The sequence below is a fragment of the Filicampus tigris genome, chromosome 19 (genome assembly GCF_054856515.1).
Source record: "Filicampus tigris isolate MCC_2025a chromosome 19, RoL_Ftig_1.0, whole genome shotgun sequence".
NCBI lineage: Eukaryota > Metazoa > Chordata > Actinopteri > Syngnathiformes > Syngnathidae > Filicampus > Filicampus tigris.
This window is the reverse complement of record NC_141235.1, coordinates 1,028,868-1,040,366: the sequence shown is the minus strand read 5'-3', so window position 1 is coordinate 1,040,366 and position 11,499 is coordinate 1,028,868. Positions and strand designations below refer to the sequence as shown.

Sequence of the window (11,499 nt, the reverse complement as noted above, 5' to 3'; positions counted from 1 at the left end):
ATATAACATTTTTTCTCCCCTTCTAAACGGAACGAAAGTGTTAGAAGGCGAGCAACCATCGGACTTATTTAGCCAACGGACAGCTTGAACCGAACCATCGGCCCAATCCCAATACCCAACACTTGCACGAAGGGTTCTAGAGCACAGGTTACAAGTGCACAAAATGTGCTGAATTGGGACGCTTCTGGTGACGTCTATATATACTGCATGCATTTTCTCACCTACGTCCGTGGTCACACTTAATAATTTTTAATGCTTTACTTGAAAAGATAAACTGTGAACATATAACATGTGGAAGAAGGAATGTGACCGCTTCGAGTATTTACAAACCCTCGTCACGGAGTTTCAGGACACCGATAGTGATGGTGAGTTGTATCGTGTTCTTTTAAAATATCCGTTTTTACGATTTTAAATGGATGTTTCGTGCTAAGTGACTGTCACAGGACACGTTGCGTGCTTATGTACATCAAGGACAATATGGAGATATGTTGGTGTGTGTTGTGAATCTCGTCTTCATTCTCATGAAGAATTTTCTTGACACTTGTCTGTCACGCAAATGTATGTTTCCAGAGGCAAAGGAGCAAGTCCTTGCCAACTTGGCCAACTTTGCTTACGACCCGAAGAACATGGAGCACCTGAAGCGGCTCCAGGTGGCTGATCTCTTCCTGGACATGCTCACAGAAGACAACGACAACTTTGTGGAGTTTGGAATAGGTGACGATTCCTGTGGCACATAATGTTTTTACGCCATAACATTAAAAAGTGAGCTGTTTCCTTCATTTGAGGCTCATTATTAACAGATCTGTTTTTTCCTTGTTTTGACTACACCAGGGGGGCTGTGCAACCTCAGCATGGATCCAGAATGTCGCGACCTCATCCTGCAAAGTGACGCCATCGCTCTGGTCACAAACTGTTTGTCCAGTCCGCGGGAGGAGACGGTCCTGTCGGCCATCAGCACCCTCATGAACCTGTCCACGCCGTCGTCACGCCCGCGCACCAGCGACGTGGCCGTCTTGGAGTGCATGCTGCGCTTCTCCCTGTGCGAGAGCCCCCGCCTGCGCAACCTGGCCCACGTCTTCCTGCAGGATTGCTGCAGCGAGGAGCAAGTGAGCCAGGCCCGCCAGGGGATGGCGGGACGGACGCAGACTGCGCTCGGCATTCCGCTGCCCAAAGACTGAAGGATAAGGAGCTATTTAGGGATTTCTGGTGGACTTTTGAGTCACCTATATGGGCATGGGCACAAAATACAGATGTATGGAAGTACAGTGAGATGGTCAGTCAGAGCTAAGCTTAGTAAGCTGCAGTAATCTTAGTCATTTTTGGCAGAGGTAAAGAAATATACGTGTTTGTGCGTATTGTCAGTCTGTGTACTTGTGTTGCTCCACTATTTGTGTTTAGACATCCATGCCCCATTTGTTGCTCCGCCATTTGTGTTTAGACATCCATTGCCTAAAGGAATCTAAAACCACAACTATTGAGGCTAAAAGTTAACACGCCCATGGTGTTTTGCATTAAATGTTAGCATTCAACCAGCTGGCCATTCTTAAGGCAAATGTGTTTAATGGTGTTAATTCTGTTTTATGTTAAGTTTGTCAATAAACTCCATCTGAGAGTGACAAAGTGAGAAACACTTGTACCTCAAGGCACCACTGTAGGGTAAATCTTTATTTACATCTTTAATACAAAAACAACATTCAAAAGAAAAGGCCCAACATGTGACACAAACGTGAACCCAAACACAAAATAAAAAAATGAATTTGGTGCAATTGTGACTTTGAAGGCATCACTTTCATATATTAATTACATTTGTCTACATTATAAACATGACACATGCACACACACGAAGGCAACTTTGGGAAGTTGTGTTGCTTTCAAAGCCACAAGGTCAGTTTGTTGATTTGATCATTTTATGGTTTATTAAAAAAAGGCACTTTGCTAAAACAGAACGCAAGTGATTCTAAAACGGCACAACTTGACGTGACAAAAAAAAAAAAAAAAAAGAGATAAAATAACGTTGGCAACAATTCCTTTTTATCAGGAAATGGACAATGTAACAAACAAGGCAGGCGGCGCGTTCAGGCATCCTGGGGAGAGCCGTGCACTCTGAATCGATACATGCACGTGTACTCCTGGTGGCCCCAGTTGGACAGCACCTGCACTTCGATTATTTGGAAGGGACGCGCAATCTCCTCCTGTTTAAAAAAAAAAAAAAAAAAAAAAGCTTAACTTAAATGTCACTTGACTTGACTGTAGATGAGAGAAAAAGCTGGGGTCCCTCACCTCAAAATGTTGCCTATTTCCCAGAAAATGTAATGTTACATTAAATTCATATTTTTAAGCAAAATAAGTTGTAACATGAGAAAAAACTTTGCAAAATGTCTTATCCAAGCCTTTTTTTCCACTAAGAACAATTTTTTGAAGACGTAATTTACAGCTGGTGATATGACGCGCGGTAGTGCAGGCGTGGACTCACAGTGACGTGGAAGGTCTGCAGCGCTTCTCCGTCCTCCCGGTACATGTACGAGCCCAGCAGCGTCCCTCGCTCCTGACCGGCGTCATCCAGACCCTGAAGGACAAACCCAACTCAAACACCAAGCCTTTATCGGACTTTGTATACGACGAGGCTTACGTAGACTCGGAAGTCTCTGGGGGCGCTGCGCAGCGTGCCGCTGGGGGCCAAGGCTTTGGGGATGTGCTCCAGGGAGAAGGCGGTGGGAAGGATGCTCATGGACAAGCGGATCACCAGGAATCCCGTGGAGCCTCGGAAGGCCCAGCAGTTGCCGGGATGGACGTTCGGCTGCGGGAACACAAGCACAAGCAAACTTGGAAGTTGGTCAAAAACAGGATCCTTAATTAGCAAGTTAAATGTTCAAAGATTTACCATCAAACTGCATGGTCCACTTGATTGACTTCCGTGTTTACATTTCGCTCCCACAATGATGTGACAAGTTAAGATTCACCTTCTAAGCTTTATTTATTTATTTATTTTACACAAAAGCTGTGCTGATGTCAAACCCAAAGCAATGTAACACCGCCATCTACAGTGATCTGTTAGTCATTACAGTGGTTTAAAAACTAGAGGGGCAACATCCTCTTCCAAGCCTACCTGTCAAAAAACGACTTAACTAAAAATTACACGTTTAGTGGCAGCTAATGGTTGGATTCTAGTTGACAAACGTCCACAGCAGCGAATGACTTACTTGCTTAGCCCTACTTTAATCTTTTTTTTTTCTTCTGAAATTTGTTATTTCCAACAGGTGAGAACCAAAACGCTTCATCACCTGGATGACGACTCTCGGAGACTGTGAGAAGTACCACAGAGGAACGCCAAACAAACTGAGCAGTGCGGCTTTGGTCTCATACGTCTTGGAACAGCGAGTGCTCAAGATGCTGCCCCCTGTAGGATGACAATGATGTAATTTTTATTAAAAAAATAAAATAAATAATAATAAAAAAACGTTGATCATGCCAAACAGTCGCTTTGCCACCTCCAGACTCCAACGCGTAGTCGGCAAGGCCGGTCCGATCATGGGAGAAAAGCCGCAGTGCGTTCTTCACCATCAGGTCCACATCCTGCAAACAAGCAACAAGCCATCAGGTGGCGCTACACTGCAAGAAATAAAACCTAACCGGCATTCTCTGCTTGGATGTCTTCACGTTTTTGTGTAAAAGCATTTTCCCATCCTCACCTCTCTTGTTAGCGCCATTCCATCTGTGTCTCTGAGGAACTCCTCACGGCGGCGCTGGTCCAGATGACGGCTGACATTACGGAGGATGCTGCGCTCCAGTGAGGCCAGAGACACCCGCAGGTCATTCCCCAAGAGCAGGACACGAACTTCCTCTTGGACCTGAGCGGAAATCTGTCATGGAAGAGGAGAAGACGAGAAAACGTGAGTCTAGCATAGTGAGGTCAACGAGAAGGTTGGGCTGGGATGATTAATCATTTCATTTGTCAGTTTAATGACTTCTGTCATCCAAAGCGCACACCCAATTATTGTTTAAAAAACAAAACATGTGACTGTTTAGCCCATATCCCTCAGCCCGATTTGATGACAGAAAAAGATGTCAAAGTGGCAGTTGTCTCACAGTCTCCTGGTCTAGTTGCTGACATCCCAGAAGACCGTCCACATCCCGCCTGATGTCCTTCAGAGCCGCCTCCAGAAGGCGCACCTGTGCCAGCAAGGCATCGTGGGACTGACGGTCCACGGCGATGCTGTGAGGGAGAGTCATCGCATGCGGTCAATGGCAGGCCAGGCATTTGATACGCGGCCCTTACCTGACTTAAAACCACGTCGCAATTAGAGATGGTGAAGCTCACCTGACCGCATCAATAGGAATTGTCGGTGCCGCCGTCACCATGGCTTCTCGCCTCGACATTGCCTCCTGGAGGAAAAACTTTAGCTGTAAACAAGGCCACCTTCATACCACACTCATGTTTGTGTGCTCTCGATTGGGAGGAAAAGTGAAAACAACAACAACAACACAAAAGCATACCTCCGCCTTGGCCGCCAGGTTCTGCAGATTCACCTCCACGAGATCCAGACGAGACGTTTGGCTCTGTAGCCAAAATAACTCCTGAACAGAGACAAACAACAACAATCAGTAAAGAAAAGTGAAAGTCACAACTCAAATACTAAAAACTTGTTAATAAATCACTCCAAGCAGATACCAACACCTGAATCTGTTTTTCCCTTTTCAGCTGAGACTTTTCGTTTTTTTACACTCCTCCTAATGCTACTCTTTGTTTGTACTTTTTGTTGTTTTCCATTAATATTGTGTAGGGGTGACCATTGCTGCTGCAACAATTTTTAAAAAGTATCCAACCATGACCCTTGTGGAAAGCCAAATTATCCAACAACCATAAGTCCAGCGACCACCTGCTCTCTCTGCTGGCTGTCGTCATCCATTCGCCGTCTCAGATGGGCCAGCTGACGCTCCACCAGTCTGCTTAGCCAGAGTTTGCCGCTCTTGCCGTTGCGCTGCAGTTCCGCGCCCATGCGCAGCATCTCGCCATGTCTCTGTTCCGCACTCTCATCGCCGGCCTCCACGCGCTCCCAAAGCAATGCCAGGCTGCGCTCCAGACGTGTGAAGCGTGCAGACTCTGATGACACCACTTCCTGTCAAGTAATAGGGAGGAGGCACACCTATAGACCAGCGACCACACTTGGGGGTCCCAAAAATTCATAAAACGCAATAAATTATGCCAGCTCATTTTAAAAAGTGCAGAACCGACACACAAATAAAACAACGACTCTTCCCTACCTCAGCTTTGGGCTAATTAAAAGCACTGATCTGGTGATGTCATCATATAAATATGACATCCCTAAATGAATGAAGTTGCTTGTTAGAGCAAACCGCATTTTAATTATTAAAGGAATAAGAGTATCGATTTTGGAAGAAAAGCACAATTAAAAAAAAAAATACGGCATTAGTTTCGACTCGTAAAATTTTCTTATCCCGGGAGGAGAATTTATCATCATGACATTATACCAACTTTGCTACTTGTGCCCATGAATGCCTAGGAATTTCACATCGTGAGGGCGTTTTTGGGAGAATTCTCCCCTGGACTTAAAAAGTTTACGAATGCCAAATCTACACAAAAGTATTGGGACAACATTTGTGATTTTATCACCACTGTTGTAGCACAAAAAGTGTTTGTACGAGTCTGGCGTTTGAAACAAATTTGTCCCTTGACTTCTGGCCATGCGTGCAAACCGGGTGCAAAAATCTGAACATCACCTCCTCCGAGTCGTCCACGGCGCCCCCTGCCACGTGGCTCCCCGAAGCAGAAGCCAGCTCGTCGACCGAGGACAGGGCAGGGCTGTCAGGGAGCGAAGTCCTCCACTCCAGGACGCTTACCGCTGGTGGACCGTACAGGCCAAACCAACACAAACCTAAAAGACACAACAAGACCATACTTGAAACTTTCGTTTTGTAGAAAATGATGAGTGAGCGGGAACTTACTGAAGAGGATTGGAAGAACCAAGAAGAGTGCAAGAGGAAACCTGTAGGGCATAAATTGGAAAGGTCTGAGTTTATGATGACGTCATCCGTACGTTAACATGCAATATTCAAGATACACGGGTGACAGACTTAAGGCCCCGGGGGCCAGATGTGGCCCACTAAAGCAAATTAAGTGCGGTTTTCACAGTCAATGGCCCATTGAGGGAAAACAGAACTACAAGTACAACTACATCCTTGTTGTGAAATGAACAAAATCTTGCCAATCCTGAAATAGGCCACTTAAATCATGTTACTTTGAGCAGCTCTGAATGCTAAAACACATTATTGGACACTGTGTAACTACCGAGTCGGCAGAGGGCTGTCGCTTCGTCTGCTGATCCACTTGAACACGCCGCCCCGCTTAGGCGGCCCACCTAAACACACAAACGTACGTTTCATTAAAGATAAAATTGATAGAATTAGCAAGCAACTGTTAACAGATGAGAGCAGAAGCCGACTACCAGGACGGAAAGATGTTCTGCAACCTGCTAGGAAGGGGAGGACAACACGCATCAAGGCTTGATTCAATGTCAGATACAAAAGAAAAGAACGTAATCAATGCACACGTCTCAGCATCCAGGAAGAAGACAAAGGGAACGTCAAGCGGCCTCCGAGGACAACAAACTACTTTTGGTCTACGCGGGGCAATGACCTGCAGCCTGAGAAGACGGCGACGGCGACGACATTGTCCTGGTCAGAGTCCACAGCGATGAGGTCAGCCAACACAAAGAGCACGCTGAGGAAACAAGGCTCCTTCATAATGGAGGCACAACTTGGCTTGAAGGCACTTTATGAGGCACACCTGCACAATCTAAATTCTTCACTTGGACGTCAGTATGCTCACTTGTGATCGACATCAAACATACTGCATGTTCCTCGAATAGTTTGAACGCACTTTGCAAAAGGCTTGGTGGTTGTAGTACAATGACAATAATTGTCAGAGAGGGATTCAATTAACAGTGGCAGAATTGTTGTTGCAGTTGTTCTGTTTCAGATTGCACAGCTGTCCCCAATTTTGTGGCCGACGAGAGTATAAACCAGTGACGGGCAAACTTTTGAGGCGGCGGCAGCAGCAGCAGCAGCAGCGTCAAGTTAACCTGTGAATACAGTGACGTTCCACAACAAGCGGCAGAGCGCCGAGGCCCAAGCGGACCAAGCCGAGGCGCCGCCGACGACGCGCGTCTGTTCCGCGTGCAGTTTCTCCTTGCAGTCATCACCTGTCGGTGGCAGCAGTGAGTGAGTGAAGGGAACACGCCAAATGCAAGGCCCGCCAGTGATAGATTTTTCGATGTGAGTGCGTGTGTGTGTGCTAACTCACACAGAGATCCGTTGGGGTGAAGCTCCCTCTGCTCTGCGCTCATGTCGCCGCCGCGGTCCGTACGAGCTGCAACAAGCACACAGCAAATGCAGTCGGTCAGGACAAAAAGATGCTTGCTCACGCCGCCGCGGATGAGGAGGGATTTGCATTTCTCCACAGAAACAGCCAAAGTCAAAAGAGGTGCAGCCCATTTGTGTGAGGGGGCGGGGGGGAGGGGACAGCAGGTGAGTGGGACGCAATCTGCTACCACCAAGATTAAAAAAAAAAAAAAAAAAAAAGTGAGTTTCAACACAATGCATCATGGGGAACATTCGCCTCCTGGATCCTCGGCGGCCATGTTCATCGTAGGTGCAGACTGTTTCTCACGTCTAGAATTTTTTTTCTTAACAGGTAAGTGAGTTGTGACAAGGACAAAGTGAGTCAACAACACCGGGAGAGAAGGTGAATCCTCACTGAAATTGAATCCGCTAGTTCCTCAAAATGTATTAATTCAAAATCCACGAAAGACAACCTGAGAACACCCTGCCAATGTGGGAGGGGGGGGGGAAGCAAGTCTTACAGGCAGGCCCTCCATGTTTATTGTCAACCTGACACATCTGCCAGGCACGCGCCAGTGCAGAGTGGCAAGTGGCCGCCGCCCTCCTCGCGCCAACCACGAGCGAGTCCAACCACAGCCGCAGCACATCTGCAAGAACCACACACGGGTCAGCGGGGAACTGTCGCCTCCGCACTTGGAGACGCCTCGGAGCCAAGCTGCGATGTCACATCTAGACGCGCGAATGCGGGTTTCAAATGTAGACGAGCACCAAGTCCAGTCACAAGTCATCCAAACATGGTTGGATTCCATCCTCACCTGTTCTGGCTCGCCGTCTTCGGTCCCGGCAGTAGACGGTGGACGCTTCCAAGGCGGGCGAGTGCGACGACGTGTGCGAGTGGTTCGAAGTTGCGGACTCCCCCCCGCCGCACTCGCAGTCTTTGCAGGAGACCCGAGTCAGCGTCTGGACCGGGTGTTTGAGACAGCGGACGTCGGAGCCAATCAGAGTGCTGCTCTGCTCCTCCATAACGGTGCTCTCTGGAAAACACCAAAACATGTGTCGGGGATACAAAAAAAAAAAGTCTGTTACAATGCAAATTGTTTTGTGATTTGAAAAAAATGACACTAAGACAAATACCATCAAAACTTTTGCAACTATTAAAACTGTCCCATAACCTGCACAATTCCATCGATGTTTTATTTTGAAAGGAAAAACATAAATCATTGTATGCTGTTCTTTTGGTGATAAGCAGCTTTTTAGAATCATGTGCAAAAAGCTCAACATTGGTTTCATCAGGCTATAACAAAAGCTCCCAAGCACACGTGGGAGAACGCATTCTGGTCCCATGGAGGCTCGTTAAGGTTAGTTGTCTTTTTAAAAAAAAATGTTTTTGCATTGTGGGTTATACACTGAAGGCAAGAGGCTAGCATACGGTATTACACATTTAAACAGCACTACTATACAGTAGATAAAGAGTGATTCTGAAAACAGCAAGTCAAATTTGAAGGTTTCACCAACCTCTGGGATCAAGGTCGTAGTCCAAACCTAGTGCACCGCAAAAGGGAGATCATTGCATCATAGCAGTCACATGAAATGATGCTCCTCATCTCCTTCCTTGCCGCTTCTTACCCCAGAAGTTGTCAACCAGCGTGCTCTCCTGGATGGAGGCCTCGTGGAGGGAGGAGTCGTCCAACAAGGACGAGAGCAGCGAGGCATCGGAAGCGTCGCTGCGCAGCGACCGGTTGGAGGATTTACGAGGCGTGTGGGCCAGGAGCGACTCGGAGCAGGATGCGGAGTGCTGCAGAGAAGGCCGCGATTTCAACATCCTGCTGAGAAGAAGACGAGGTGTACATTTACTTTATTTCAAGTGAATGTCTGCTCGTCATTCGCTATATCATGGAATATTATCAAGAACAGACTTATGGATAAAAATATGTCAGTGCTGCTGTGCAGCCTGCGCAGAACAAGTGAGGACCAACCAAGTAAAGTGTAAAAGAGTAAAGAGTACATTGATGTGACTTTATAATAAATCTCTGAGCTGCATGATAGAGCAGGTCGGACGACAAAATAGGTGAAAGATGAGGAGAAAAAATAAATAAATAAATAAGGCAAGGATGAGCCTAGTAAATGGCGAGTGACCTCTACCTTGTGTTTCTCCAGCCGTTTCCTCCCACGTTGAGGGAGGCGCTGCCGAGCGGCAGGCTGTGGTCCAGCAGGCCGTTGTCCAGACGGAGACTCCGCCTGGACATGGTGCCGGGCTCGCCGTCCGAGTCGGACCAGTAACTGGAGCTGAGCAAGCACAGAAAAAAATTTCAAGTAAATTTGTCAAAAGAAACTTTGGCCTATGAGGCCATGCACATTTTTCTTTTCACTGTGAGATATTAGACTGTATTTAAGCATCACTGTATTCAGCAACACTTTATAACGCTTGAGTAAGAGTAATAACACATTGCACGGCAGCTCTTCTATAGTGGAGGATGAGCGATTAATGTTGTGGCCCGTATGTGTCCCTGGGCAGGTGAAATAGTGAAAACCCGCTAACACTATTGCTCTACAGTTCGATGCTACATAATTTTCAGTCTTTGAACATTTTTCAGCAATGTATAATGTATTTAGAAAACAAACACGTCACAGCCAGGGATCACTTTGAAAGTAGTTTTTTTCCCTTTTTTTGGGGGGGGGCGGATAGTCTCTTTTGTCTCATCATTTGGCCAAACGTTTGTTTTTACTCTGTTTTGCTAGCTTACATGCCTACTTTTTTTTATTTATTTTTTTTAATATGCAGCACTGAGACAGTACCTGGTTAAAAAAAAAGTATGTCTGTTGAACAAAAACAGACAAGATCACCTCTCCATTAGAATAGCTTTAAATAGGTCACTTTTGTTTCGCTTTTATCATTAGCCAAGTAACGCGAGGGCCAGGCACACTGACCTACATTGCGAGTCCACTAACAGCACAATAAACATGAGCATACACACACAGGTCTGTCCAGCCCCAGCTTTGTAGATCGTAGTCCTTGTCACCAACGCTCATTCCAAGTCAGGCAGACGTCAAGCACACGCATCTTTCTCACAACGGATAACAAAAGCAACTTCTTGTCGGAGCCTCAGGTCAGCGAGCTGCTTAGGCCGCGCCCCTGAACTCTGATCCGGCGTTTCAGAAAGCTCGACCAGAGGACTTACCGCCAGCTATTAGCAGGCTGCCGTTTGACTCTGTCCACCTGCAGCAGATCAGCTGCTCCGGTGTGGCGCTAAACGTCACTCAGTCTTTCTGTAAACCTCCTTGGATTAGACAGCAGTCCGCACACTTTGAGCCAATTAATGGAAGCTGGGAAGAAGAGCAGAAAGAGGTCTTTGTGGTGGCGATATAGAAGATAACTGCCATCGAGAAATCACAAAGTACAAAAAAAAACATTAATGACAAACCCTTTTTCATATATTGGGTTTGCGAGTGAAATTGCAGGATTAGTCTGACATTCCACCCAAAGACTGAATATTCCTAACTTTTGTGAGCAGTTTATATGCCGTAGGTTTGTCCAATAAAGCAAACTTTAATATTGTAATAATAATAAAAAGAAAATTCAAGACACTTTCACACGTGCTTTGGGGTCTTTAAATTACACCATCAACTTCCAGCCAATCACATTGGAGTTATCAAGGATGACGTCGCAAAAACACCAATCACATTACGTGGTGGGCGGAGCCCCGCCAAAACCGAATAGTGTGGTAGCATTAAGTTAACCGTTAGCATAATGAGTTAGCTCTTTAAAATGACTTACTTGATACAAAACAAAACAAACCAACGACCAACTGTACGGTCCACTGTCCGAATATAATCTCAAACGTCGAATGGCCAAAACTGACTAGAAGATTAATCAATCGAGATATTGAAACTCATGTAAACTAAATAGTCTTTTCAGCGACCAAGTTTACAGAAAAAAAGCCTCCTTCAAAATTGGGCGAAAGTTTACTTCGCCTTCTGCTTCGTGATTTTTATAGCACCACAGTTGAACTGCCGCCTCCGTGTGGTTGGCGTGATAATTGCCTCAAAGAGAAGGGAACAGAACACAAACAGAATGTTTGACTTTCGGCAGGTACACAGTTTATTTTCTGCATTACACTTCTGATTCATTTTCACTCGTGA

General features: G+C 46.1%; 2 protein-coding genes across 8 annotated transcripts; one reads left to right on the top strand and one right to left on the bottom strand.

Moving 5' to 3' along the window:
* Window positions 1-47: 47 nt before the first annotated feature.
* Window positions 48-1,766, top strand: armc7 (armadillo repeat containing 7). Its single transcript, XM_086016288.1, has 3 exons — window positions 48-365; window positions 571-714; window positions 832-1,766. Exons 1-3 carry the CDS (start codon window positions 290-292, stop codon window positions 1,176-1,178), a joined length of 567 nt encoding a protein of 188 aa, XP_085872414.1. The 5' UTR covers window positions 48-289; the 3' UTR covers window positions 1,179-1,766.
* LOC147128751 (uncharacterized) lies at window positions 1,663-11,326 on the bottom strand. 7 transcript variants are annotated; one of them, XM_086016286.1, is made up of 21 exons: window positions 10,337-10,526; window positions 9,502-9,645; window positions 8,986-9,185; window positions 8,175-8,393; window positions 7,881-8,006; window positions 7,322-7,387; window positions 7,101-7,220; window positions 6,656-6,739; window positions 6,308-6,377; window positions 5,965-6,005; window positions 5,740-5,894; window positions 4,878-5,117; window positions 4,495-4,575; window positions 4,319-4,383; window positions 4,087-4,213; window positions 3,690-3,860; window positions 3,489-3,573; window positions 3,282-3,397; window positions 2,630-2,797; window positions 2,474-2,566; window positions 1,663-2,192 (listed from the first exon to the last, which is right to left on the bottom strand). In XM_086016286.1, the coding sequence occupies exons 1-21, from the start codon at window positions 10,387-10,389 to the stop codon at window positions 2,076-2,078; spliced, it is 2,541 nt and encodes an 846-aa protein (XP_085872412.1). In that variant the 5' UTR covers window positions 10,390-10,526; the 3' UTR covers window positions 1,663-2,075. The 7 variants fall into 7 exon arrangements, with proteins under 7 accessions (XP_085872412.1, XP_085872406.1, XP_085872411.1 ...); XM_086016284.1 differs by lacking the exons at window positions 6,656-6,739; window positions 7,101-7,220; window positions 10,337-10,526 and adding exons at window positions 8,875-8,901; window positions 10,539-10,733; window positions 11,135-11,326 and having other exon boundaries at window positions 1,671-2,192; XM_086016282.1 differs by lacking the exons at window positions 6,656-6,739; window positions 7,101-7,220; window positions 10,337-10,526 and adding exons at window positions 8,875-8,901; window positions 10,539-10,683; window positions 11,135-11,326 and having other exon boundaries at window positions 1,671-2,192.
* Between the last annotated feature and the right edge of the window lie 173 nt (window positions 11,327-11,499).